This window comes from Sciurus vulgaris (genome assembly GCF_902686455.1).
Source record: "Sciurus vulgaris genome assembly, chromosome: 17".
Classification (NCBI taxonomy): Eukaryota; Metazoa; Chordata; class Mammalia; order Rodentia; family Sciuridae; genus Sciurus; species Sciurus vulgaris.
In genome coordinates this window covers 1,044,359-1,071,835 of record NC_136478.1, presented here as the reverse complement: position 1 = coordinate 1,071,835, position 27,477 = coordinate 1,044,359, and the positions used below count along the sequence as shown (strand labels likewise).

Genomic DNA, 27,477 nt, shown 5'->3' with positions numbered 1-27,477 from the left:
TGGAGCCTCCTGCAGGAAGTACCGTTTTCTCGTCGGAACCTAGGCGACCAGTTTCCTGACGCGTCCTCTTTTCTTGCACCACCGCACAGATGCTTCCTGCCTCAAGCAGGAGACCCCGAGGCCCGTCGACGGGGCGGGGGTCTCCGAGCTGTGGGAGACGGTGCGCTGGGAGCCCCGGGCCCGCCTCGGCTTGTCGCAAGGACGCGGCGTACAGCGGGTGTGGAATGCTTGGCCGGCCTTGCAGAGGCCTTGGGCTGGGACCAGCGAATCGCCCTAGCCAGGGCCGGAGGAGCGGGTCACCGCCTCAGCGCCTTCCCAGGCCAGATGCCTGAGGCACAGCCTCCCCCAAACGTGGTCTCCTGTAAACCCCAAGTCGACAGTTAAAACACGGTTTGCTCCTTTATTATAAGCCTGCTTTCTTTGAAACTCCGCGACTCACACAGTTCGTTTTGGTATGACAGCCAGTGTACAGATGTGAAAGCCCACTCGTGGAAGTGACTCCCGGGGCCTTGAGAGCACGTGCAGTGTCTAGCAGGGCAGGCGGCACCCACGCAGATGGGTTCACGGGTGCTGGGTCAGAGTCAAGGACACTGCCACCCTCCACAGAGGCAGTGGTGCGGGCACCCCATCTTGGGGTGGAGTGTCTGCCTCCTTCCCGTCGTCCCACTCCTGCCCACAGCCTTGTGGGGTGGTGCAGGGAGAGCACCCCAACAGTACTGAAGGGCTCCGCATGGAGTCACACCACGCCAGCAGTCCTTCAACACCAAGATGGAAACAGACGCAGGAACAGCCAGGAGGCAGCAATGGGCCTATGGCCTCCTTCACAGCCAGCTGGGGTGATGGGCTGCAGGGCCAGGTGGTGAGGAGCAGCGAGGAGTGAACTTTGGAACCAGGTATCTGGCAGGTGTCTTGCAGGCCCTGCTGCTGGTTGCAGGTGCTGTCTGGCAGTGAGCAGCTGGCAGTTGGCACTCTTTACTGGGGAGTCCTGAGGTCAGAGACTTCCTGCCCTTGGGCACTTGCAGGGCCTGTGGAGATTCTGGGCCTGGCTGGGATCCAAGCAGGTGCTAATGGGGCCAGGAGCACTTCTCTGGGACAGACTCTGGAGGCCTCAGACACTTCCCTAACTTTTCACAGCCTGGAGGCGCCCAGTTCTATGAAATGAAAATTCAAGAAAACATGGAGTTACTTTTGGTCTTGGCTACAGCAAACAGGTTTCAGACACTTGCGCACCCAGGTCGGGTCTCCCAACCCATCCACTGGGCTGCAGTCCCCACTGCAGCTCCTACAGCTCCACCTGGTTCAAGCTAGGAGCTTGCTGGGCATCATGGGAACGTGCAGCCTCACTCTGAGGGAGGAGCAGTGACGGGCAGGGCTGGTGAACAGCAAGCCAAGTGATGGTGGCCAGGGCGAGGCTGGCTATGGGCAGGGGACATGAGACATCTATCTACCCATGTCCTGGGCAGTGCTTCCAGGTAGAGGAAGCTGGTGCAGGGAAGAAGGCCTCTCTGGGAGGGAGCTGGGGTGCGACAGGAGTGCCCTGAGGCGCCCCAAGAGGAGCCTTCTTGGAGGAAGCTAAGGCGCCTGGTCTGCTGTCCTGCCCAGGCTTCAGAATCTGGGTGTCACCGAATCACAGCCTGTGACACTACTCCCTCGTGGCATGGGGCACTCAGTGTTCAAGTCCCTGACCCTGTGGTTCCTCAGGCCCCACGCTGGGGGCAGGGTAGGAGTGGACAGGGGGCTGTTCCAGCCTCTGAAGGACAGTGGCAGGTATGAGTCTGGACTCAGGGCCAAAGAGGGTCAGGGCTTTGCTTCTCAAGGCTGCTGCGGTGTGTCCTGTGGGCCGTGGGACAGGCCCCTGTTCAGTGGCTGTGACAGGCAGCATTGGGACTGTTCTCACAGAAACAGGAAATGTCCCTGAGCCCCTCACACAGCTGGCCTGGGATTCAGGGAGCAGGGCCGTGTGGGTAAGCGCCGGAGAAGGCAGGGGCAGAGCACCAGCTCCCCTGGCAGCACACACCGTGGAAGTGGGGCACCCCGCAAGTCTTGCCTGCGGGGGTCCTGGACCCCAGCACCCCTTCTGTACTAAGGAGCCTGGATGCAACTAGCTGCAGCCGTTTCCCCCAGCGCCCAGGAGATGGCAGCAGCAGTCACAGACTGGATGGAAGCAGCATTGCCCCACTGGAGGGCACTGGGGCTCCTGGGGCCCAAAACACGGTGGTCCTCAGACAGGGCCTTGCGCTCTGCTGCTGACAGAGGCCAGAATTCCAGGAGCACAGATGCTCCTTCCAAGAAAGGGCCCCAAACCTCCCCACGGTGAGGAACCTGTGCCCAGCTCCGTCACCAATGAGCCCTCAGAGGGCGGCAGGCCCCCTGGCCCTGGACAAGGCCATTCACCAAGGAGGGTGCTCCTCTGCACTGCCTTGCCCCTGCCCAAAACAACTTCGGGTGCCGAGTCCATCTGGCCAGGCCGAGCCCTGGCACATGGCCTTCAGGGGAGTGGAGGTATCCCTGAAACCCCCAAGCTGGTGCCTGCTGGCTCAAGGGGCTGTGCTTTTGGATCTGGAAGGGTCCTAAATCAGGCCCTTCTCCCGCCAGGAGGAAGGAGGTCTGACAACCTCGGCCTTCTCCGGAGCAGCCCTGGGGCTAAGCTGGCATGGTCAGCAGGCAGGGGAGCCTGGTATGGCCAGGCAAGCAGAGGGCTGGCTCCGGAGCTTCCAGGAGAGGTCCCTCAGCTTGTCATGCAGGGCGTGGCCACTGGAACTCCAGTCTGAGGGGGGCTACGGGGGTCCCCCATGGGGTCAAGGCCCCACCTTCTTGGTAACCTTGTGCTGGGAGGTGGGCACTCCTGGGGCTGTTCACACCCTGCCCCCTGGGGCCTTCAGCCCAGCCCAGGGCTGTTGCCTGCCACAGGTACAGGTCCTGTGCTTAGGCCTCACTTCCACTGTCCTTAATCCCTTCCTGTGACAACGTCCAGGCCCCTCACAGCCTGGCCTGAGTGGATCCACTTCCTTTGGCGATCTCTGTGGGACCTCCATCCTGGGGAAAGCCCCCTAATGTGACTCATGGGCTACGGCGCCTGACCCCTCCTGTGCTTCAGTGGGCACAGGGCCAGGGGCTGGGACAGCTGGGGCGGGCAGAAGCTGTGGCCCTGCCATGCTTTGCTCAGCAGGAGAAAGGCATGGTGGACTCTGGGGCCTTCTGCCTCCCTGGTCAGTGTCCTTGGGTCCTCTGAGGGTTCAAGCTCATCCTCCACCTACAGAGCCTGTGAGAAACAGCAGGAGGGCAGTTTCCAACTGCAGCCCTGTTGCCTCCAGTGGAGTGGCCACTCTGCTCCCTTGGCCTGAATGGCCCCTTGTACACCTGTGGCCCTTAGGCACTGGGTTCCAGAAGATGCTGCAGCCCAAGATGACTGTGTCCAGGATGCTGATGTGCTAGTGCAGGCCATGGCTGGCCCTGGGTTCTGCCCAGGCACAGTGATGGGTCCGGCAGGGACAAATTACTTACCATGACTGCCTGGTTGCACACATTGAGCTGGGGCTGTCCAGGGATCAGGGCCTCCTGGTGCTGCTGGACAACTGGAATGATCCTACCAAGGACATCCTGGTACTCCGCACTGCCGAAGCTGGAGATGAGAAAGCCCAGGGTCACTGAGATGTTTTTATTGGCAGCTTCCGGGGCTGGTCAGTTCCTGGGCTCCTGGCTGGCACTCAGGAAGGCCCACAGCTATTCTATGAGGGAGAGAGCCAGGAGGGGCTGGGGCTAGGAAGCCTAAGTTTCTGAGCTGGTCAAAAGAGGTGGGCAGGCCAAGGACAACAGCCAGTGGTCAGTGTGGGCTATGGCCCTGGATTGCCAACCTGGCCTCTCTGGAGAGGTGGTGGAAAGGCTCTCTGGGGACCTGAAGCTCTCTGTGCCAGGACATCTGCAATACAATGCACACTTGTGGCCAGGAGCAGAGGCAGTGGACTAGAGGCTGGGAGAGCAGAGGTGGAGAGAGGCCAGGGAGGGAAGGTGGCCCCACCTAGGAGGGATCGAGGGGTCTCTAGAGGGGCTGCACTCCTGGATGCTCCGGTGGCCTTCTGCAATGGAAGGGCAGAGTGCTGGCCCTTGCCTTGGGTCGGATATGGTGAACATTTTCTAGGCAGCCTGGGGCCCCTGGTCCTGACTCACCTGAGCGGGTACCTCTCTCCAGGGTCTCGTCCCAGGTGGAAAATCAAGGGCAGCTTCGTGTGTTCTTCCTGGGTGTGGGTGGTGACTCCTGAGACGTTCTGCCCGGGACAGAAGTCGATGCCCTTTGAGGAGGCAGGAGGGAGCATGGGTGCTTCAGGAAGCCCTGCCCGCCCTGCCCTCCCTGCCCTGTTTCTGGCTCTCTCCAAGACTCAGGGTCCATGTTCCAGGAGGCTCCGGCAGGTGGGCAAAGGCCAAGTGTGTCATCTGAGGCCTCGGGCCGGAGCTGCCTGGCAGCCTGTCTCGTGTGCCTCTCCAAGGTGTTCCTGTACTCTGTGGGTATGAGTCTTGAGATGTGGGCCAACCTTTCTTTTTAAAACACTGGGGATTGAGCCCGGGTGCTCTGCCCCTGAGCTGCATCCCCAGCCCTCTTCCTTATTTTATTTTGAGGCCGGGTCTTGCTAAATTGCTGAGGCTGGCTTTGAATGTGTGATCCTGCTGCCTCAGCCTCCTGCGTTGCTGGGACCACAGGCGTGTGCCTCTGCACCCGAGACCTTGTCTCCCGTCTCGACTGCTGCCACTGTTATGGAGAAGTGCTCCTTCTGACACCCCTGTGCGTCCAGGAGGAGAGGCGGCCTCTGGTAGATTAAAGTTAGGATGAAGAGTCACTGGACTGCTGAGGAGGAAGGACTGTGCCCAGAAGCCGAGAGACCACAGGCACAGGGGAAGAAGGTGAAGCCGAGGGGCTTTGTGACCACACAGGTGAATGCTGGGGAAAGAGCCCGGAGGCCACACAGGTGGACCTGGGGCCTGGGGCCTGGAGCCCACCAGGTGGACCTGGGGTTGACTGCCTCCACTTCTATGACCTGGGGCAGACTTCCCACTGAGCATCCTCAGACACTCTTTGCGTGAGGCTCACTGGCCTGCTCCAGGGGCTGTGGGGTCAGTGGTGGAGCTGGGGGGATGACCTGCTGAAGTGTAGCTCACGGCCACTGGTGCCCGCTCAAGTACACCCACGAACAACCAGCTCCCAGCCGCTGGGCCTGCCCCTGGGGACTGCCAGGCAGGGACCCTGACAGCCGGCCACTGACTTGAGATGTGAACTCGGTGTGTTCCTGCTCCGGCAGAGGAAGCAAGGCAAGCCAACAAAGGCTCCCCCCAGGGGCTTGTCCTGAGCCACTGAATGGACGGGTGTGGGTTGAGCAGCGAAGCCCTGCCAGGGCCTCTCCCAGGTGCAAACAGCTTCAATCCACCCGACCACGTGGCGTGGGCTCTGCCTTCCTGGATGGAGCCCCATCCTGACATACCTCCACATCTTTATTCATATTTCTCACTAAGTGGCTTGTGATCCTCCTGCCTCAGCCTCCCAGTTGCTGAGATTACAGGTATGGGTCACCCGGCTGCCCCATCCCCTCTGTACATCAGCCTGGCAGAAGCCCAGCTGGGACTTGGGACCCAGCACAGGGAGGCCAAGGGACAGATCAGCCACTGTGTTCCCAGGCTACAGGGCAGGGGCCCAGGGAGGGATCCTGCAAGCCTGAGGGACTTCCTTTCTCCTGCGTCTGGACCACCCAGACTATTGAGCCAACAACAGGGATCCCAGAGAGGGCTGGGAGAGCACAAGGGTCCTCTGTGAAAGGCGGAGGGAGACCCCATCTCTGGGGGTCCTGCTCCCTCCATCAAGGGCTCTTCTGTGGCATCTCTTAGCCACTTGACCAGGTGCAGCTCCAGGGGTCCAAGGGAAACTGGGCAGGTGTCTTTGGCATGGCCAGTGTTCAGGACAGCCCTCAGGGATGTCCCTGACATGCAACCTGAAGGAAGGAGGCGGGGCAGGGCAGCGTGGGGTGGGGCCAGCAGGACCAGCAAGGGCCTAGGACACTGTCCTGGGTGCCCACGTGTGCACAGGCGGCACTCATGTCCTGGGGTTGGCAGCAGTCCCATGAGCAGCTCCCAGTGCACCTCTGCGCCACCTACCTGCCTGCGCCCACCCACCAGCCTGCACCACCCACCTGCCTGCGCCCACCCACCTGCCTGCACCACCCACCTGCCTGCGCCCACCCACCTGCGCCACCCACCTGCCTGCGCCCACCCACCGGCCTGTGCCAGGAGCTTGCGATGTGCACCCCAGTTGGCTCACAGTGTTCTAGTACTCAGACTGCTCACTGACTTGACTTGATTTCCTTCCCAGTTAAGGCAAATGAGCGAGGCTGCCAAGTCTCTAAAGACCTCAAGGGGCCCGGGGCTGGAGGAGGCAGGACCAGCCAGCCGCCAGAGGGAAGGCCCTGGGAGACCCCAGCGGGATGGAGGGGTAGAGTCCAGAGCCTGAACGTATGGCATTTCCCCCTGACTCCGGCTGGCACCCTGATGCAGACCCCACAGCCCTATTCCCTGGTCTGGGGCAGGGGGAGGCTCAGATGCTGGCAGGATGCCTGGGCCTGGGCTGTGCCTGGGCCGTGCTTGCTCTGAAGGCCTCCTGTGAAGGACAGGACACCTTGTGGTTGTGGCGAGGCCTGAGGGTCTCTGCAGAACACCACCTGCAGCCCCTAGTGCTTCTGGGCATCCTATAAACATGCATGCCCAGTACCCAATCCTCAATAGCCACCCAGGTCTGAGCGGGTGTCCTCCTGAGGCTGCTTCCCACCTCAGCAGCCTTGAAGGTGGCTCAGAGATGGGTAGAGGTTTTCCAACTGTGGCCCGCTTGCTGGGCCCTGCACCCTGAGCCCCATACCTGTTTAAACTCCTCCCAGGAGTTAGTCCAAGTCCAGAAGTGGGCCTTGTATAGGCCGAGAGTGAGTGCCATCAGCGTGTTGCCACGGTAATAGAATATTGGCCTGTGGGGTGGGAGGGTAAGGATCACCACCAGGTCCCCACGTGGGCTCCTCATGCCTCCAAGTCAGGCCCAGCTGACAGTCTAGAGATGACAGTGCTGAGATCAGACTGCACATGGAAGAAGGGTGGGCTGGGTGCTGCTGGGCAGAGGCGTGGTGTACAGGAGGCCTTGGGTCCAGCCCCAGCTCCCCAGGAGAACACAGACAGGCCATGAGGCTCTGGGCCTCGCCCCCAGGGCAAGTCCCTCCCATTCTGGGCCCTTGTGGGGCAAAGGGAATCCAGCCCACACCATGAGGTAGCAGCGAATGGCCCATCCTGGGGCCAGAGGACCTGGGGAAGACAGCGGCCCAGGGTGTGGAGCTGGGGTGTCTGGCACTCTCTCCTGGGCATGAGCAAGCTCCTGGGTTGGGTTTCAAGAGGGAAAAAAATAAGAACTTTTGAAAAAACAAAAGAGCAAGCCCCTCCCAGGCCTCCCCAAACCAGACGCTGCACAGCAAGCTCTTGGTGGTTCCAGGCCTGCTGGGCGTTGGGCTTCCTGGAGCTCACACCCCTTCAGAGTGCCCAGGGAGTGCTGCTCAGTGGCTGGGCTCAGGTGCAATGAGGTGAACTTTGGCACACAGGCTCGAGTTTGGGGGGCTGGCGACTGGGCTGAGGTGCTCTCCTCCCCACAAGAGGCACTGTGGTGGCTGTCACAGTGACCGGCCTGCAGGCGGGGACAAGGCTTCTGAGACCTGGGCCTCCCTGTGCCGAGTCCTGGGGGCCCTGCCCCACACGCAGCCCCTGGGTCCCTGCTCAGGAGCTCCCCGCCTCCCCGTGCTTCTAGGCTGACAGTGCACTGGATGAGGAAGCTCTGCAGGGTTAGGCTGTGTGTCCAGCACCAACCTGTCCACCAGCTGGCCCTGTAGGATGGCGGGCAGGAGGTTGAGGCCGTCAACAGTTCTGTCATGGGGCACCTTCAGGCCTGCAAGGGACAGGCTGGTGGAGAACAGGTCCATGATGCTGCCCAGCTGATGGCTCACCTGAAGTGAACATGGTGGTCACTTGGAACCTCTGCCCTGGCCAGGAGGCAGCAGAGTCTAGAGATGTGCTTGGGTGCTCACAGCCCCCATGGGGTTGGGCTGAGCCCAGTCATGGAGCCTGTGGGTGGCCGATGGGACACAGACCTGGAGCCAGACGGGAGAACTGCCTGAGCTCCTCCAGGGAATGATGGCCAGGGGTTCACCTGGGGCCCAGCTGTCCTGAGACAAATGGTGGCACTTCACACGTGACACCTGCAGCTGTGGTGAGTTCTACAATCTAGGTGGGCTGTAGGTGGGAATGGCCCCTGGAGACACTGCAGAAGACAGTGAGGGACCAGAACTGGCCTCTGGCATGCCAGTGAGCAGACAGCTGCAGGAGGGGCAGTGCCCACTGGGCTCCCCTGAGGCGCCTCTGTAGATAAGCTGGACCCTGTGGGCAGCATGCTGACTGGTCCCTGGCTATACCCTGACACACCAAGGGCCCGATCACCAACAAACAGCAGTGACCAGCAGTGAGCCTCAGGGCTCTGCCTCACTGGGCCTGCTCGTGTCCTTCACTGGCTGCCCAATCCTCAGTAACCCTGTGCATGTGCTGGGGACAGGCTGCAATCTCATCTCTGATCCTAACCTCTGTGACCTGGGGTGCAGGGCAGGTCAGTGGGAAAAATGGTGGGGGTGAGCACCACCCCTGGACAGCACACCATGGAGTCAGCTAAGCAGGACTTAGCACCACTGCTGGCCAGGGCTTAGCCAGGTCCGCCTAGTCAGTGCAGCCCTCGCCTGGCCCTGTTCAGCAGAGCCAGATGGAGACAAGGCCCTAGCCGTGGCAGGGACACCCTCGATGGGAGAAGCCCGTGGCCGTGCTGTCTGGGGTCTGCCCTGCACAGGGCAGGGGGGAACGGCAAGGCCACGTTTGGTCCAGAAGCCCTCTGGAGTGCTGCAGGGGAGCTACAGCCTCCTGCTGGGTGTCCTCCCAGCCCCTTACCTCTGGGTTTTCATATTTTTCAAGGATAGGAAAAAAAGGAAGGAAGAGGGATAAAAAGACATCTTCATCTTCACCATCTTGGAATAACGGGTGTTCGCTGCCTGGCTAGGGGGCAGGAAGAGAGTGGTCTGGGGTCCTCCATCAGCATGAGCAGCGCTGTGCAAAGACCGAGGTCGAGGGAAGGTCGAGGGAAGGCCAAGGAGGCTGGCCAGCAGGACAGGCCTGGAGGCTGTGCTGAGCCCCTGGGCTCCATCTGGATCAAAGGCTGCAGCAGCGGCAACGGGAAGCTGGGCAGGTGCTGCTGGACCAACGTTGGGGGTCCGGACAGACAGACCTCTGCCAGCACAGCACACAGGTCTGTCCCTGTCAAACTCAGCTCCAGCTTATGCCCCGTGGGAAATGGGAGAGAGGAGGTGGGTACTGGCTCTGCAAGGTGCCCTTCTCTCTGCAGGGCTCAAGGTGGATTCCAGATACCAAACCTGGGCTCTTTCTACTGGGTAGGAAGGGCCGTGGGAGTGGATGCCCTGAGTCCACTGGACAGCAGCAGGTGGGCAGGGTCGGGGCACAAGGGCAGCCCGCCTTGCCTTCCCAGGTGTGCCTCAGCAAGGTTGGGCTGGATGTGTGTGGGGACCCAGGTTCCTTATTAGCGCAGGGCTGCGGTAGCCTGTCTCGGCCTCTTGCCTCTCCCACTCCCCCAGAAGGCATGACTGCTGGCCAAGTGCTCACCCTGACCACACAAGGCCCAGAAGTGTTGCAGTCAGGGGTGCAGCCCAGCACCTCTTGCATGGCAGGATGCTGTGACCTGCTGGCCACACGTATCCCACCCAGCAATGCAGTCAGTGCAGCGGCCACATCTGCCCTTTAGAGAGAGCTGGTCAGTTGACAGGGAGCATACAGCTGCCGCTTCAGTGAGCCTGGGGGTCCTTCAGTGTGTGGGGCCTGGTGACCTGGAGGTCCTGGTCAGAGGGTTCTGAGGACCAGAGCCCAGCTGGGCTTAGAGACCATGCACTTGAGGCAGGTGCCACCCCAGCCCCACCTGCTGCTGGGGACACACGGGGACTGTCCTAGGCATGATGGGTAGGACGCCTGGAGGCTACTCCCAGCTCTGAGAGGCTAGAATGTGACTTGCTTTCTTGGGTCTTTGCCTCTTTATGTGTGTGTGTGTTGAGGGGCAGGCACAGTGGGTGGGCAAGAGGGTGGCCCCAGGGACACCATGTCCCAGTCCCTGCCACCTGTGCACCTGGCCTCACACACCCTGGGATGGGAACATCACACATCAGCTGACCTGGACAGAGAGATGGCCCTGGGCTGTCTGCACAGGCCCAGTGAGGCCAGAGTGCTGCAGTGGGGCAGCGGGGGCCTCCAGAGCAGCTGGCCTGCAAACTGAACTCAGCCAGAGTGGGACCCAACCCTAAACCAAGGGTTAGGGGTGCCGCCCAGGCCTGAGGGCCTGGGAGCTGTCCGCAGCGTGGGAGACTCACGCCTCCCAGGCCACCGTCCCTAAAGCGGGTCCTCAACCGATGAGTCACCTAGGGCTCAGGGGTGGACGTTCTTCAGGCCAGGCTGGGATGTAGCAGGATGCACCCCTTGTTCTGTGCCCCACAGACAGACATCAGGTGCCACCGCAGGCTGCCGCCGCCCTGCGGGCGTGTCTACAGAACACGGGCCTTGGGGCGACGTGGCTTAACGGGTCTCACAAACCTAGCTCCACGTGCCCACTCCAGAGGTTCCCGGCACCTCCCGCACAGCAGGACACCTGCCACACAGGACTGCCACAGGGCTGCCCAGAAGGGTCCTCCCCACCACGGGCACCGGCAGTCCAAAGTCCTGGGGGAGACACTGACTTACCTGGCCTGCAGGGACCTGCCCAGGCCACCACGCGATTGCAGGCACCCTCATCCCACCTTCAAATGTGGTCTGCTTCCCACACAAAAAGGGGCCATTACTGCCACCTGGGGAGAAAGCCATCACCCTTCAGGCCCCTGGAACCCAAGCCCAGCACTCAGCTTCTCTGCCTGTGCTGCCTCCTGCCCTGAGGTGGAGTCCTGGAAACCCATCGTGGAGACAGGACCAGGCAAGGAGGTCGGCTCTAAGCACAGGATCGCACCCACCAGGCAATGCCTACGACGCCCCAGTGACAGGTGTCCGTAGAGAGGAGTCCCTGCCCCGATGAGGAGCCACTGCTCAGCAGGGGAGGTGCCAGTGCTCAGCCCGCGGTCAGCAACTCTGACTCTTCAGGCAGAGCCGGAAACACTTCCCAGGGCAGAGGTCACTGGGCTCAGAGGCCTCTGCGCAGCCTCAGGTGCTAAGTTCGCAGGCTCCCCGTGGGTCTGGGACAGCCCCGCTCTCCTGATGGTGGGCAGGTAGGTGCGGGGGTATTCCCACTGGCCCCAGACGGAGCTGAGGCAGGAGCCTGCTCCGTGACCAGGGGCGCTGCTGGACTCCTGCTTCAGCCGCTCCCGGGGCCCTCAGGCTGAGTGGGGTCTGCACTCAGGGACAAGAGCTGCCTCTGCCACCACGGCCACCACGGCTTGCACTGGAGTGGCCAGCGGCCAACATCCCACTTCCCTCTGTCTGGGTGTCCCTTCCTGGAGCTGGACCTCGGCCCTCCATGTGGCTATGTGTAGCAGCTGTCCCTGGACCCTGCTGGCAGGAACAAGGCCCCACTCCTCTCCCTGCACAGGGAGGGCTTGCCTGAGAGCCAAGCTCACACAGCCACGGGCCAGCCCTGAGGCGTCGCTGCTCTGCCCCACTGTGGCTCTCCCTAGGCTTACGCTGGCCGTGCTGGGTTCCTGCTACTTGAAACCAGGGCCTAGCGGGGAAGGTGAGCATTCCAAGAAAGCACAGCCTAAATGGCCCGAGGGCAGAGAGGAGGCTGGGTGCTGAAGACCCTGGTGTTGGCAGAGCCCCTTCTTGATGGGGCAGCTCCTGTCTCAGGGTCTGGCCAGGCCCCGCACCTGGGCCCGTGTTCCTCAGCACCCTGACACTTGGCTGTGCCCACCTGCAAACCTGCTGCTGCCTGGGTTGCTGGGAGGGGCCTCTTCTGGGAGGCATGCAACCTTTCCTGAGACAGACCGTCCTCCCCCTGTGATATTCTGCCTCCGCCTCCTCAGCAAGACCAAATTCACCAACACCTCCGACTAGCCCTGGGCAGGAAAGGCCACCACCACCTGCCTGGAGGCTCCCTGACCGGGGAAGCCCCTTCTGCTCTGCCGGAGGCTAAATGGTGGACTCTGACGTGTGAGTCGTTTGGGCCCATCCACTGGGCAGCCAGGAGGACAAGGACCAGCACCCGCCTTGTTCCGGAGCAGAAATGAGGGCAGCGCCGTTATCCGACGTGAAGAAGACGAAGGTGTTCTCCGCGAGGCTCAGGTCCCGCAGCAGCCTCAGGATTCTTCCTACGCTGTCATCGACCTCGCGGACAGCATCCCCATAGCTGTGGAGTAGAGGCAGCTTGTCAGGCAGCCAGGGTGTAGGAACGACTTAGCACCTAACAGTGCAGTTTCAGAGGAACCCATGGAGCAGAAGGCCCAAGTTCAGGTGGCGTATCACGGACAGAGCCAGCTGCCTCTGCAGACTCCTTCCCCCAGTCAGGACTTTCTGAGCACAGGTCCCTGAGGTAATTCAGCTCGGCCAACGTCCCCTGGGGTCTATGTTTCCCTGATAGGGACTCACCGCCCTCGCTGGCTGGTACCCAAGAAAGGCCTGGAGGCATAGACAGGCGCGTGGGTGGCATCAATGGCCCAGTAGAGGAAGAATGGGTGCTGCCTAGCCTGCTGTCTCCTGATGAAATCCAGGGCTTCCTGTGGGGAGACTGTATATTCTCCTCTGTCCACTGCCCCTGTGGCCTGTCCGGCCCAACCCAGCTCCTCACCTGTAAGTAGATCTGGGTGAGGTTGGCTTCTCCAGTCTTCAGGTTAATTGGAAATTCTTCATAAAATCTGAAAACAGTGCAGCCACAGATAGAAATCAGGGTTTGGCCCAGAACACTTGCTTCTCTCTGAGGTCAGCTGTGGTCATAGCCTTGTTTAGAAGGTGGGAATGTTCCAATTGTGGAACAAATCCAGCTGGAAGCTCGCACTGCCCAGGACAGTTCTTCTGGCCCAGGATGGAGCAGGGCAGAGCTGAAGCCAGGGGCTGGGTGGGAGAGCCCCAGGTGGGGCATGTTTATAGGGGGAAGATGGTGGTCGCCCAGCTCTGGACACCTGCACGCTGCACACCGCAGGGCTGGTGAATGCTGTGGCTTGAGAGTCATAGCCCAATAAAGCTGCCACTTTTAAACAGGCCATGGGTGCCCCAGCTCTTTGGTCCATGATCCATAAGAAAGAAACAAAATTCAAGAAAGATAAGGGCCCTGATCCAGGCACTGCGGGTGGAGCTGCCCCGGGGCTCCTCTCCGTGACTTCCACTCCCACCTTTCCCTGTGGCTTACAAATGAGGGCTCAAACAGCATTTCCCTGCATGCCCAGCGTCTAGACTGCAGCGATGGGTCAGGCTGCATCAGGGGCTGCCTGAGGTCCTGCCCTGCTGGGGCAGGCATTTGATTCACAGTGGCCCAAAGGGATTGAGGACCTTGGAAAGGCTAGATGTGCCCCAAGTGTGAGTCTCACGAGACCCTGGGTGCACAGGATGCAGCACTGGCCAGCAGGTGGGTCAGCTGCAGAGGCCAAGGGAGGAGTGCTGGGCACCTTGACAGCAGGGAAGGGCTGGGAGTGAGGAGGGACCCCTTACCTGCCGACCATCTCCCAGTCCCTGTACACGGGGATGTTGGGCTTGGCCCTGTTGTCAAATGGTCCAAAGTGACAGTTGGGGGATCCAAACCACTCATCAAATCCGTGCTTCAGTGGGTGGAACTGGGGCCTGTGGCCCAGATGCCTAGGAACAGGAACCGACACCTCATGGGCCACCTGGCACGCTCCCCAGCTCTGCACAGCAGCCCCCAGACAGCACCCAGGGGGTGCAGAGCACGGGTCATGCACAGAGCATGTGGGCACAGCTGAGGGGGCTGCACGGGAGGCTCAGTGGAGGCTGGGTGTCCGCGTGCTGCTCTGAAGGAGAGCTCCCCAGCTGCCTGCAGCCTCGGGACCCAGTGCCCTCCCAGGTCTCCAGCCCCCTTGGCGCTCTCGTCCTGAGCCCTGAGGAATGCTCCCAGAGCCGGGTCCCGAGGGCCAGGTCCCTCCTCAAGGCTTCCAGTCCACAGGGCCTGGCGAGTCTCTGAACAGCAAGGGTCTCTTCTCCCAGCTAAGGGAAGCCTGCAGGCTGCCTCACATGCCTGGCACCCAGGGTGTGAACTGATGCCAGAGGGGTTACGGGAAAAAGCCACTACGACCAGGCTCCCCTCTGAGGGGAGGAGGCTGGTACGCTGGCACCCCGGCCCCATACACCCTCTTCACTTCTGGGGGCACCTAATCTCGTTCCCTCTTACCAGCAGCTGATGGAAGGCTGCCGAGAGGTGTGGGCACCCGGCTCCAGCTCCCAGTCAGTGGGCCAGTGGCCTCAAATGGTGCTTGAGCAAGGCTGTTGGCCCTGCAAGGAACCCAGCTTCCACCTGGTCTTCAAAACCGGTGTCAGAGCAGCGACTCCCAGGGCTGCTCTGAACCATGGCCAGGTCCAGCCAGGGCAGCCTGATGGCAGGAGAGTCCTCTCCCAAGAGTCCTGGGACAGTCCCTGGTGGAGGCCGCTCCTCACCACCATCGGGGACCCTGCACTCCAGTTGTGCAGTGCTTACTGGGTCACTCCATGGGCAGGGTTGCAGGGGCAGTGGGCTGGAGGACCAGGGGCAGCAGGCTGGCTGCTTTCCCAGGATGGTGGCCTGGCTCTGGCTGCTGCCCCTTCTCTCCTTCCTGGCAGGCACATCTGTGCTGCTCTGACCTCACAGACCCTGAGCTGCGGCCTGTGCTGTGTCCCGTGTGTCTCATGTGCTTGTGGGCCCTCCCGTGACAACCTGTTCTTCCTGAGCATTGCTGGGCAGGTGGCTGCCCACATCCACATCTGTCAGCACGAAGGCCTTTGTTTGGGGGGTCAAGCCACAGTCCTGCTTGGATGCAGCTGCAATGGTGACGGTCAGCTGTGGACCAGCAGGAGAGCCGGAACAGGGTGCTGCAGCTAACGGGGCATGTGCCCCAGCCCCACTTGCTTTGTATGGCTATGAGCAGATCATGCAGTCTCTCTGCAGGAGTCCAGGCCTAGTCAGCCCTGAGGACTTGGTCAGGCAGACACTATTCAGATCCTTGGCACTGAGGTCCAAATGAAGGACTTCAGGATGGTCCTGGCCATGGCCCAAAATAACCCTCAAGCTGGCAGTGGGGCCTGCTGGGATCGGGACCCCCTCACTGAGGAATAGCTGCAGGACCTGCCCCAGGTCTCCTAGACCTTGTGCTGCCCCCACCCCACTGGCATGTTGCCCACTGTGCCCATGTCCCAAGTCAGAGCACAGCTGCTTCTCTGGCCCTGCCTGGCACCTCTGCTCCCAGACACCTCTCGGTCAGCCCCATGGAGATTCTCCTGTTCTGCTCCGGCTGCCCCAAGTGTGCCAGTGAATGGAAGGCTTTGCATCAGGGCAGAGCCACCAGGCTAGGCACAGAGTGTTGCTCACCACTGGGCTTGTCACCAGGGCCATGGGATCCTCCTTGGCCCTCAAGGCCTGGGCTCTGCCATGACTCCCCCGGGCCTTCCTTGTACCTGCTCAGGGACAGCAGGCAATGAGGGGCCCTGCCCTGCCAGTGAGAGGACCTGGGTCTGAGTGCCCACTCAGCTCTGCTCCTCCACCACGCCTGGCCCGTCTTCAGAGTGACAGCGCTCCTCAGACAGCCTTTGAGTGCCTGGATTTTCCAACCATTATATTCTGGTCTCAGCAGATTCCACATTCCTATGACCAACATCCTCAGAGAAGAGTCCCCAGGGGAGCCCACAAGAAGGGCCCCAGGCAGCAGAGAAGTCACAGAGGCAGACAACTGGGGGCGCCTCCTGAAGAACAGGGGCCTGTGGCTACAGCATGGGAAGGGCTACTACAGGCCAAGGCCCACAGGACCTCCGACTTTACACTTGAGAGTCTCCAGGGAGCAAAGGAGATAAATGTTTCCTGTGCTTGAAACAGGACATGGTGTAGCAATGAGAGTTTCATTACATCGTTATCTTTCCCTGCTGCTGACTTGCTGGTGCCTGCCTCACCCACAACCCTGTGTGTGCAATCATGTGGCTCCTTTACTGGCAGGAGACCCCACAGGAGCAGAGGTGAAGGCATGGTGTGAGGTGGCAGGGGCTGAGACTGTGTCCTGGGGTGATGTGCCCACTCGCCCACAGAGTCCGACCCCATGAGGTGGCTCTGTAAGGCTGTGTCCTAGCCTCCGGCCTGAACTGAGATCCTACCAGCACACCAGGGAAACAACCCTGGGGCCATGCCCAGCTTTTAGAAGCACCTGGTGGAACTCTAAGTGAACTGAGGACTCAGGGTTCCCAGATGCCCCTTGTTTGTAAGGGTCTGAGCGGGGGCCGTGCAATGTGGGCTTGGCGGGGTGCCTGGGACTCACCACTTGACTCACCACTTGCCCACGATCTTGCTGGTGTAGCCGGCTTCCCTCAGGAGCTCAGGCAGGAGGAACTCAGAGTCGGGGATGCCGCCCACGACCTCCTGGGGTGTGTAGGCTGGAGGGGCAGCGATGTGTGTGAGCAGGGAGTTCAGGGGTCTCACCCACCCCTATGGACCTGCACAGTGGCCTGTCGGGATCGACAGCGGAGGCGTGGCCAGGTGCTTTCCAGGATTCCCCCAGGCACACCCAAGCACCATGGCCAGGGTGGGATGGTGGCAACTGCCCACAGTGTCCTCCCAGGCATGCTGCCCCCCACTGCTCTGCTCTCCCAGCTGGGACCCCACCCTCCACAGGCTGCACCCTATCCTTCCTATGCTCTCTTCAGGGCCCTCTGAAATCCCATCTCATCTGTGAGGCCGTCCCAGAGAACCCATCCAAGCTCTCAAGTACTTTCCAGAATATTCCCTGCCCTAACCTGAGACCCCCGGCCTCCTCAGGTCTCTGTGGGTGCAAGGTTTGCTGCCAAAGTGGAGCAGGAGCTCCTGAAGGAGGGGTATACAGTCAGGTAGCGTCCCAGGAGCAGGATGGGTGGCAGGAGGGGCACTGGGCAGGGTATGGGGTGCCCTGCTCAGCTCCAGCCTGGTGAGGTCTGCACAGGGGAGGAGGCCTGGCTCTGCCGGGCCTGTGCAAGGTCCTGCGCTGCGAGTGCTGCCCCGCCTAGCCACTGCTTTTGGTGGAAGTGCTGGAATCTGGCTTCAAGTGACTTCAGAACCAAACGAGGCATCTGGCCCTGGGTAGTTTGTGCCCCTCTGCAGAACTAAGGCCACAGGTGGCAGGGCCAACCAACATCCTGCCTGGATCTTATTCTGGCCCTCAGCATCCCTGCCTGAGGCCCAAACACAGCCCCCTCTCTGGGCAGGGCACCCCTGGAGGGGCGGGCATACCGTTCCGGGCGTGCGCATTGGTGGTGTAGAAGCCGTTGCGAATGGGCAGCCGTCCTGTGAGCAGGGCTGCCCTGGCTGCAGGGAGGTGATGAGAACAGGTGGTGAGAACAGCCTGCAGGATCCTGGGCCAGCTCTACAGTGCCTCCTGCTGTGCAGCTCCTGCCAATACACCTGGCACACTGTCGGACAATCTGTCCAGCTTCTGCATCTCCCGGGTGTGGGCGCAACGCCCTGCTGACAGGCAGAGGCAGGACCTTGGGCCTGCAGCTGAGCTCTGTCCCCACGACCCTCCAGGACGGTCACTGGGCCGCCTCCGCACCAGGCCCACCCCCAGGTGCTAACCCTTTGCCCCCATATTGCACTCCATAGGTCCGAACCCTGCACCCGCCTATCCAGCAGGAATCTCCACAGGGAGAAGGGCACAGTCATACTGCCTCCCACCTGCACCTTATACCCCGTGAGCAGGAAGCACCCAGATAGGTCTTGTGGCCCTTCCCTGGCAGGGGCCACCTTGACTCTGGGAGATAGAGGACAGCAGCAGCTTCCAGGGCTGGACATTGACTTTGAAGGTCCTGGACAGTCCCCAAGCCCACGGGCAGCCTCTGAAGGCTCAGTGCCCCATGCTCCTAGCACTGTGCAGAGCTAGGGCTGGAAGGAGGTGGGATATGCTGGGCCCTGTGGCACCCCATTCCTGGGCCGGGAGCCCAGGCAGACTTACATGGTGAGCACAGAGGGTTGGCAGAATAGAAGTTTGGGAAAAGCATCCCTTCGGCAGCCATCCGGTCCAAATTTGGAGTCTCTCTGGAAGGTTCTCCGTACACCCCCAGGTCGCCCCACCCCATCTGCATGGAAGAACACAGACGGGGAATGAACCTCTTCTGCTAGTGCCATTTCTGTCATGGGGGAGTGAGTGTCGAGGGCCTCCCTCACCTCCAGCAAAGCCCATGTCAAACACCAGCAGCCCGGGCAGGGTCTAGCTGGGCCTTGCTGGCTATCGCCTCCATTTCTGTTTGACCTTCACTTGGGGAAGGTGTGTACATGTCTGTTTCCTGGGACTGACGTGGACTTCTGTATGCCATCAGGGAGTAGTGGCCATCAGAAGGTCCTGAGGGACTCGGTCCGGGTCCACGGAGGCACCCTTTCCCTGGCAGGTACCAAGGTTCTGGACGCTCAGGAAACTGGAATCTAGAGACGCACGTCTACTGTTATCACAGATCCATCACACAAATTTAGGTTTCAAAACCCAGTGGCAAGGTTTCCCCAAAAGCTAAGCTAGCACTACCATGTGACCTAGCAGCCCCAGTCTTAAGTACATAGCACGAGGCCTGGAAACCTGCATCCACACAAAGGCTGTTCGTGAACATCCACGCAGTGCATTCAAACAGCCAAAGCTGAACCAACCATGTGTCCATCAAATGACCAATGGAAAAGCAGGCCTGGAGAAAGGAGCAGGGACAGGATGGCAGGCAGGGCAGGAAGGGGGCAATGGCTGAGGGCAGAGGGGACAAGCTGCTCAGTGACATGAGTGACCAGTGAATGCAGGCCCTGCATCAAGTCTGTCTGTCCAGGGACTGAGCAAATGTGCTCAGGTGGCCAGAGTGTCCTCAGGAGGTAACAAGTGCATAGGCCAACATGGCCCTTGAGCTCCAGGTCCTTCCTGCCCCCTGAGGCTGGTGGCTATACCTGGGGGCAGAGGGTGCACATTCCGGGTGGAAGGAGCAGAGAGTCAGAGTGCAAGGTGCACAGAGACTCCATCCATACTGTAGTGCAGGCCCTGTGCCATGTGGCTACCGGGTGCAAGGGAGGCTGGGAAGGTGAGCACTTTGTGTTGGCACAATGCACCCACTAGGGATAACCCAGAGCTCCCTGGGAGGGTGAGCCCAGGACTGCCAATTACAGCGTCTGCCCGGACGCCCAGGGAGCATCCAGGTCCCCCCTGCTCTCTGCCTCTCAGCGGGCTGGGGTGGGAGCACAGGCACTCTCCTCTCCTCCTGCTGGCTGTTGCCTGAGGACCCAAAGCAGGCAGAGGCAGCATAAGTCGGAGAAATCTCACCAGGGAGCCTCTGCAGCAGCACACTACTCCCAGGGCGTTCCCCCATGAAAAGGGCCTGCAGTGACACCAGCAGGCAGGCCGGGTGGCCAGGGCAGCTTCCAGAGCCCTCCCTCCTGTGGGCACACTCCCCACCTTGAGGTGACAATGCAAGGGAGTAGTGGCCATCAGAAGGTCCTGAGGGACTCGGTCCGGGTCCATGGAGGCACCCTTTCCCTGGCAGGTACCAAGGTTCTGGGCGCCCAGGAGGGAGGTGGATCTTCCACACAAATGAGGGTATCTTACACACAGCTCAGGCTCAGGAAGCCGTTCTTACCAGGGGACAGTGGGAATGCCTCAAATTCCAGTTCCTAGATGCCAGCCCAGGGCAACCTCTGTGCCAGGGGCCTTCCTGAGGACGGGGGCCCCAAGGCAGTCAACCTCTCTGCTCAGCACCTGTTCCTCATCCAGTATCAGCTTTCTTAGCTATGAACATGAGGTGTCCCAGCAGTGTCCTCCCGCCTGCCATGAATTCAAAGGACCCGACGACTGTCCGCGTCTCTTAGGAGTGGAAGCTGGCCACGACACAGGTGATAGCCTCTCTTGCCTGGGGTCACTTTTCCCAGCGGGACCATTAGGCTTTAGGAAGTGTGGCTGCACATCTTCCTGGCTGCCATGGCCACGGTGAAGGCAAGCAGGCATGTGCTTCCCTCGCTAAATGTGCGTGGAAGGGCCTGAGTGTGCAGGAGGGCTCTGCAGGATCTGGGTCAGGGCGGCTGTTCCAGGAGAATTCTGTGGTGAAGGCACTTGCCTCTGATTCTAGCTTCTGCCGCAGCTGCGGGCTTTTCTTGATCCTACCTTGCAAACCCAACGGGGACAAGAGCTTTCTGACTCTTGGGAGGCAGGCGAGGTCTGTGGGCGGACGGGGAGGCGCGGGGAGGCGCGTCTTTGCTCCTTGCAGCACTCTGGGCCCTGCCCAGACTGAGAATGCGTCAGGCCTAAGTTCCCTGAGCTCACTCATCAAGCCCGCCCTCATGTACCGGAGTCTGAGGACACCGAGGGGGGACCAAACAGTTGCCACCCAGACCAGGCAGGGCAGGGTGCCTCCAGAAGGGTTGTAGGCTGTACCCCATCCTGGCCCAACCCCTGCAGGGAGTGTGTGGTCCTTTGGCAGGCCAGCATGATTAGCAGGGGAGTGGACCTTGCAGTACCCAGCTGTGGGCCCCCCTTTTCTGGAACACTGTCCTCACAGATGGAAGGGGTAGTCCTAGCATCACACTCCCTCAGCCACAGATGACTGGGCCAGGGAGAAATGGAGTCACAGGCAGCCAGCCCTTGGTGATGGTCCCTTCACCAGAGACAAGCTCACCCTCCGATGGTGCCAGGCCTGGGGCTGGGAGGTCAGCCAGGTCATCCTGCAGTGAGCCAGACTCTCGCTACCGCCAGTTACAGGTTCAGACACAAACCTGACAGGCAGCTGGTCTGCAGAGGGAGGAGGGTGTGTGGAGAAGCGAAAGGGGAGGCTGGGGCTTCAGAGGAGAGAGCAGCAAACCCCTGTGCTGCCCGAGGCTGTACCTTTCAGCTGTCATGTCGGGGCCTGCTGTTTTCACTTGCCAGTACCCCTGCCCCTTCTGGCTGCTGCCCTGTGGTGTTATCTGGTTAGGTAGACCAGATGAAATCAGCCGGCCTCCCCTTCCAGGATTACTCTGGGCCCCAGCTGGACAGGTCAGCATAGGCCCCTCCTGCAGTGTGCTTAGCTCAGGTTTTGACCCATGTCAGGATGACAGGACTCCTGGGTACGGAGTCTCAAGAGATCTTTGACTGAGGGTGGGGAGACCTGGCGTGGCCTGGGCTCTTGTGGGGCCATCCCAGGGCCACTCTGGGGCCAGCGCAGAGACAACAGAGGTATGTGAGGGTGGAGACTGGATCCCACCTGCCTGAAGTCAGGGTAGCCTGGTCTGTCTAGTTAGGAGAGTCAGGGACTTCCCATTTTCTGCTTAAATCGCTTTGTTTCCTGTCATTTTGCATGAAAAAGTTCTTGCATTTCAGTCTTTTTGATGCATCTCAATTAGGTAGGACAGAAAGATAGACATCCTTCAGACCTATTTGAATTTGCACTGCCAAAGAATCCAAACCACAAGAAGAGCCTATAGGAAAGGGCCTCCGGGCACAGCAGGGGCCCTCCTGCCCCCGCCCTAGAGAGCCCAGACAGGGAGAAGTGGACAGTGCCCAGTACGACTCTCTTAGGTGCTGGCCACACTCCACCACCTCAAACTTCCCTGCTCTAAAACAGTGCTGCCCCATAGCAATCACACTGTGAGTCCATGTGTGGTTTTATATTTTCTAGACACAGCAGAACAGCATACAGGTGAAACAAAGGCTAGCACCACATTTCACGTAACCCAGCAGAGCTAAATGCCAACATTTCAACAAGTCATCAGTATGAAAAGTTATCAATGAACTCCCAGGAGGCCATGTGACTTCTCACACCCTGTCATCCTGGAAAGGAAAGGCAGACAGCAGAAAGACCGAGCCCTCCCCCACCTCCCCAGAGTTAGCTCCTCCAAAAGAGACCATGCAGCTAACCTTGAGAGGACTCAGACTTTGGAAAGACTGAACAACAGAGCGGAAATTGCTTCTCAGATTGTGGTGCTGCGCATGACTAAGCAAAGCCTGCTGAAGCCACCAGGGGCTCCAAAGAAGGGGGCTCAGTGCCACACCCGTGGAGACCTCTGGGTAGGAGGATTATAGGTGTATCTTATCTTTTCAGGCATATATGAGGGTCATTAACTTTTTGTAGTAGATAACTAGTAATTTAATAATTATCGAGTGTGATATTTTATGCCAAGTCTCTGAAATCCAAGTATACCTCACACACAAGCCACTCCTCAGTTCCCACCAGCCACAACTGCCCAACACCAGGGTGTGGCCGGGGATCACTGTGCCCATCAACACAGGACAGGTGGGAAAGCTCTGTCGAAGCTCTCTGCTGGCCTGCAACCCTTGGGAACTGACAGGTGCCCAGACACGCCCAACTGTCCTGGACTGAATGAGACCTCGGTCATCACATCCAGTGGGTGCCATCCCAGGACAACCAGGCCCACCCCAAGGGGAGCAGGCTGAAACCCAAGCCTAGGCGAGTGGGAGTTAAGCTCCCCCTCGACCCGTGTCTCCAGGTCACTCCGCGACTCCGGGTTCCTCGGATAAGTGCCCCAAAGGACCGAGGTGCCCAGGGCTGGGCGGCCAGCGCGGGGGACCGGGGCCGTGGCAGCCGCCGGGGGCGACCCTCCTCCCTCCCAGCTCTCCTCGCCGGACCCTGGCCAGATGCTGGAGGCCGCGGCGCGCGTCAAGATGAGATGGGCGGCTGCGCAGGGCCACGCGCCGCGACTTGAGGACGGGGTCCGGGAACGAGCCCGCCCGGCAGCCCGCCGCCCGCCGCCCCGCGCTCGCACTCACGTCGTCCATGAGCAGCAGTAGGATGTTGGGGGGCTGCCGAGCGCCGGCGGCCGCGACCCCCGCAGTGCTCAACACCAGTAGCAGCCGCCACCCCCTCGTCGCCGCGGCAACCGCCGCCATGACAACCACCGGGGCGCCGCGGGAACCCAGCCGGCGGGGAGAACCTAGGAGAGGCCCGCGCCCCTTTCGGCCCAGCGACTGGGCCCGCTGAGTGACGGGACGGGGGCGGGGCCCGCGCGGCCGCGTGACGGGGTGGGCGGGGCCGGCCGAGTCCGCAGCAGCGCGAGGGGCGGGGGTCTGCTGAGTGACGGGCCGAAGGGCGGGCCGGCGGCGGTCACGTGACGCGCGCGGCCTCCCAAGATGGCGGTGTGCATCGCGGTGATCGCTAAGGAGGTGCGTGCGGCGGAGGGCGGAGTGCGGCCTCCAGCCCCGGCCCGCGCCCCCCGCCCGACCTTGCCCCAGCCCGGTGCCCGCCGAGGCCCGCGGGCCGCGCCGCCGGGAGTTCTGCGGTTTTCCTCCCGCAGCCTCCGCTCGCCCCCACTTTCCGGTCCTGCTGCGTCTCCCCAGTGCTGTTTAGGAACGGCTGGGGTTGTGTTGTGCCTGCGCCGAAAAGCTGTTCCCGGGCTCCCGGCGGCTTAGTGTGGCGTCTCCTTCCCATGCCACCAGCACCTTCTCTCCCGCCAAGCCTGCCCGCGGCCCCAGGCGGGCCCTGCGCGCTCACCCTGCCCGCGGCTCTTGCAGCCCCGCTCCCCGGCTCCCACCCTCTGGCGCTGGCCGCGCGTTTCCTCCCGAAAGCTCTTTCCGAAGGCTTAGGAAGGAGCTCAGGGCTACTTACATGCTCCTGCTTACAGGGAACCTGTTTCCCGGCCATTCTTCCTGATACTGGCTTCCGAGGCGGCAAGGATGTGGCCTGTCCAGGCTCTTGGCGGGCTTCCCTCTGAGCTCACGCCACAGCTTAGCACTTGCTTAGTAGGTGCTCCTACTTAGGGTGGGCTTGTGTCACACAGCAAAGTACATTTAGTGGCTCGAAAAACTCATGATGAAGTTCAGTCTTGTGGAATCATTATGTGTCAGGGACTATTTGCAGATCTGTTGATCAGGTATCAGTAGGTGTGAGCATACTTAGTGTTCACTAGATCTCTGCATTTCCCTGTGCTGGGCAGGTGTCTGTGGGAGTCCAGGAAAGGTGCTGTGGCTCTGAGGTCAGGACAAGCAGCAGTGCAGAGGTGAGGAGGCTGAGCCAAGCCTCCAAGGGCTTAGTGAGACAGTCCCTGTCCTTGCATGGTGTGTTAGAAACAGCTGGCATTCATGGTGCCATGCTGGGATGGCTCCACAGAGGGAAAGGTGGCCAGGGTGCAGTGGACCCCAGGAAGGTGAGTGACCCACCCAGGCGATAGGGCCAGTCTTCAGGCTGCACTTAAACCCCTTTTCATGGGTCCTTTCTGCCCACCCTTGTATTGCCCCTCTGCATAAACCTGCTTGGATTAGGTTAGGCTGTTGAAGGCCACACCCACAGCAGCATGGAGAATTAAGCTGTAGGCTTTAGAGTGAGGACACGTCCCCTGGGGTTGGGGTGGGCCACAGGACCACTCTTAGAGGGCTCTCGAGCACTAGTCAGAACTGGCATGGGCTGGGTGGATTCCTGTCCTTTCAGCTGTCTCTGTCCTTTCTTGCAGAATTACCCTCTGTACATCCGCAGCACCCCCATGGAGAGCGAGCTGAAGTTCCACTACATGGTGCACACCTCCCTGGATGTGGTGGACGAGAAGATCTCCACCATGGGGAAGGCCCTGGTGGACCAGAGGGAGCTCTACCTGGGCCTTCTCTACCCAACAGAGGACTACAAGGTGTATCTTTTAGGATACTGCATCACCCCTGTAATCTCAGGGTGTGCTTTGGGAAACACTCCAAAAATAAAAAAGGGAGAGTTTCAGCTGGCCAGGGAACTGAGGGGCCTGAAGCTAACAAAGGCCTCAGTTTTCATCTCCCTTTAATTGAAGATGCATTTGGGAAATGCAAGACTCGCGTGCTCCCGGGAGCATGGGGGCCTCCCTTGCGCTATACCTGCAAGTGTGTCTTCTGTGCTTTGCAGGGACTGCCACCTTTGTCTAGCAGTGATGTCATTGTTGGGTCCTGCCTCATGCACCACTGGAAGCTGTTTTCCTTGGGATAAATCAGTTGAGACCACGGAGATCAGAGACATCCCCTCAGGCAGTAATGTAACTTGTGCACAGCAACATTGACCTGGGAGCCGTGTGTTACGCTATGATATGACCTCTGGGGCGGGTGGCAGGGGCTGGGGGTTCACCTTATCTATGAAATGTTGGTTTTGCAGTTAGCTTTCTGGGCCCAGTATTGATTTAGAAAGAAGGTGAGCATCCCTGGTACACAGAAGGACGTGGGATCTGTGAATTGGCACCCCAGGCGTCTGGTCTCACACCTGCATGGTTGCTGCAGGCCCGGCTTGGCTGGGGCCTTTCCTGTGACTCAGGGTGTCTAGCTCCTCCAAACGAGGGCACACAGAGGTCCCTTGGCTCACAGGCTCTTGATGTGGGGCTGTGTCAGTTGCTGTCATACGTCCCATGTTAGAGCATGTTCCCTGACTTGCTATGAAGATATGGCTACGTGACCAACTCCAAGGTGAAGTTTGTTATGGTGGTGGATTCCTCCAACACAGCCCTTCGAGACAACGAAATTCGCAGTGTAGGTGCAGGGGTCTGAGGCCACGTGTGGGGGTTGTGTATTCTCTTTCTCACTGTGTTGAAATACTGAAAAGCCAAAGGTCTGGCAATAGCCATGTGTATATTTTTATTTAAACCATTGTTGGATCTTGTTTCAGATGTTCCGGAAGCTGCATAACTCATACACAGACGTGATGTGCAACCCCTTCTATAACCCTGGGGACCGAATCCAGTCCAGGTGGGCCCACGCTTTCTGGTTTGCTCTCTGTATAAGGCCTGCCTTGCTGAATTGGAAAGGTGGGGAGCCATGAGCCCTGTTCCTCCAGGTGTCAGTTTCAAAGCAGTGAAACCTTGATCCTCTGATCCAGCTCTGATGCAAACCTCCAGGTACAGAGCAGATAGGAGGGGCAGAACTTGCCCATTTGGTTTCCTGGGTGAACCCCAGGAATACCTAAGTCCACTCAGGAAGCTTGGCAAAGGCCCAAGCTTATGGACACCAGTTCAGGCAGGAGATCTGCTGTGTCATTGCCTGAGCTGCTTTTCACGTTGAACTGGGATGGTTAGGAACTTGGATTGCAGGCATTTTCCAGGTTGTCTTCAAGGTTGACTTGGTGGGGTGGGTAGCACAGTGGTAGATTGCTTGCCTAGCATGCACGGGGCCCTGGATTCGATCCTAGCCCCACAGACAAGTAGAGCAACAAGTGAGACCACTCGAGGCCCGAGTGCACCTACAAAGGCATTCCCTGAGGAGCCGGGCTGCGTGGCTCCACTCCAGACCTGCCTCCCAGAATCCCTTGTTCAGGACAGTCCCCGGAGGCCCTTCCCTCAGCCTGGACCCTGAGTGTCCAGTCACCCTGGGCCCCAGGTGAGAGCAGCAGGTGTTGCCAGGCTCCACAGGGCAGGGCCAGCACTGTTCTCACAGCTGCCTGCCCACCTCCCTCCCTGACCGCTGTGACCTGCAGGCCCCGACCCTGGGAGGACCTGCCAGGGAAAGCTGTGGGGAGCACGTGTGACTGCAGAGGTGAGGGCGATCTTGTTCCTGGTGTGCAGTGAACCCGGCCTCATTGGAGTTCCCTTACCTGGAAACTGAGCAGCCCTGAGCATCCTGGGGATGGGGCAGTAACTTGGTGCCCAGCAGAGGGACCCCGGCTGGGAGGCCACCTGCCTCTGAATGGGCCCGTTTCCCTGTGTAGGGCCTTCGACAGCATGGTGACGTCTATGATGATCCAGGTGTGCTGAGCAGGACTGCTCTGAAGAGACGCAGCTTGTGCAGAACTGTGCCTAGAGACCTGTGCTTTCGTCACTTTTGTCCTGAGTGTTGCCACGTGCAGGGGCTGGGTGGGGCTTTGCATGGCACCTCTCCACTAAAGAACTTTGGAGGTGAGATCCGCTTTGTTTTTCTCTGACAGCAGAGGCTCTGCTGAGGGACCGTGCAGAGGGTCCCCAGTGGTGTGAAGGGGAGGCTGTGGCCACAGCAGGAGGGACAGGGGCAGGACATCGGCCTCTGCCTCTCAGCTCTTGCTGGGGCCTTGATAGGCTGGACAGTCCAGAACCAGCCTTGAGGGTGGAGGCATGGGGTAGCTGCCCACCTTCCAGGAGCAGGAGGGCTCTCATTGTGGGACCTGTCTTCCCTTGTAGACATGGGCTAAAATCTCCGCCTAGTGGGCACGATTCCTGACTTGCCTCTGCATTCCAAATGGCAGAGGCGTCCCTCCTGTTTGAGTCCAAAGTGGTTAGGAGAGGCGTCCAGACCGATGCTCCCAGCCAGGGCTTCCCAGATAGCAGTCCGAACTGACCAGGACGGAGGCAGCTCCTCAGGGTCAGGTGGCCGGGGCTGTCTT

At 60.3% G+C, this 27,477-nt stretch overlaps 2 protein-coding genes across 5 annotated transcripts; one reads left to right on the top strand and one right to left on the bottom strand.

The window, feature by feature from the left end:
* Positions 1-412: 412 nt before the first annotated feature.
* Positions 413-23,174, bottom strand: GALNS (galactosamine (N-acetyl)-6-sulfatase). The gene is made up of 14 exons (XM_079119225.1): positions 22,956-23,174; positions 18,189-18,312; positions 17,471-17,545; positions 16,539-16,641; positions 13,729-13,872; positions 12,872-12,938; positions 12,673-12,800; positions 12,294-12,433; positions 10,846-10,949; positions 7,876-8,012; positions 6,893-6,995; positions 4,168-4,289; positions 3,505-3,622; positions 413-1,151 (listed from the first exon to the last, which is right to left on the bottom strand). The coding sequence occupies exons 1-14, from the start codon at positions 23,073-23,075 to the stop codon at positions 1,065-1,067; spliced, it is 1,572 nt and encodes a 523-aa protein (XP_078975351.1). The 5' UTR covers positions 23,076-23,174; the 3' UTR covers positions 413-1,064.
* Positions 23,175-23,262: 88 nt separating this feature from the next.
* TRAPPC2L (trafficking protein particle complex subunit 2L) lies at positions 23,263-27,020 on the top strand. Of its 4 annotated transcripts, XM_079119219.1 has the most exons (6): positions 23,263-23,348; positions 24,632-24,804; positions 25,571-25,658; positions 25,795-25,874; positions 26,599-26,657; positions 26,830-27,020. In XM_079119219.1, exons 1-6 carry the CDS (start codon positions 23,316-23,318, stop codon positions 26,847-26,849), a joined length of 453 nt encoding a protein of 150 aa, XP_078975345.1. In that variant the 5' UTR covers positions 23,263-23,315; the 3' UTR covers positions 26,850-27,020. The 4 variants fall into 4 exon arrangements, with proteins under 4 accessions (XP_078975345.1, XP_078975347.1, XP_078975346.1 ...); XM_079119221.1 differs by lacking the exon at positions 25,571-25,658 and having other exon boundaries at positions 24,632-24,802; XM_079119220.1 differs by lacking the exon at positions 26,599-26,657.
* The last annotated feature ends 457 nt before the right edge of the window (positions 27,021-27,477 follow it).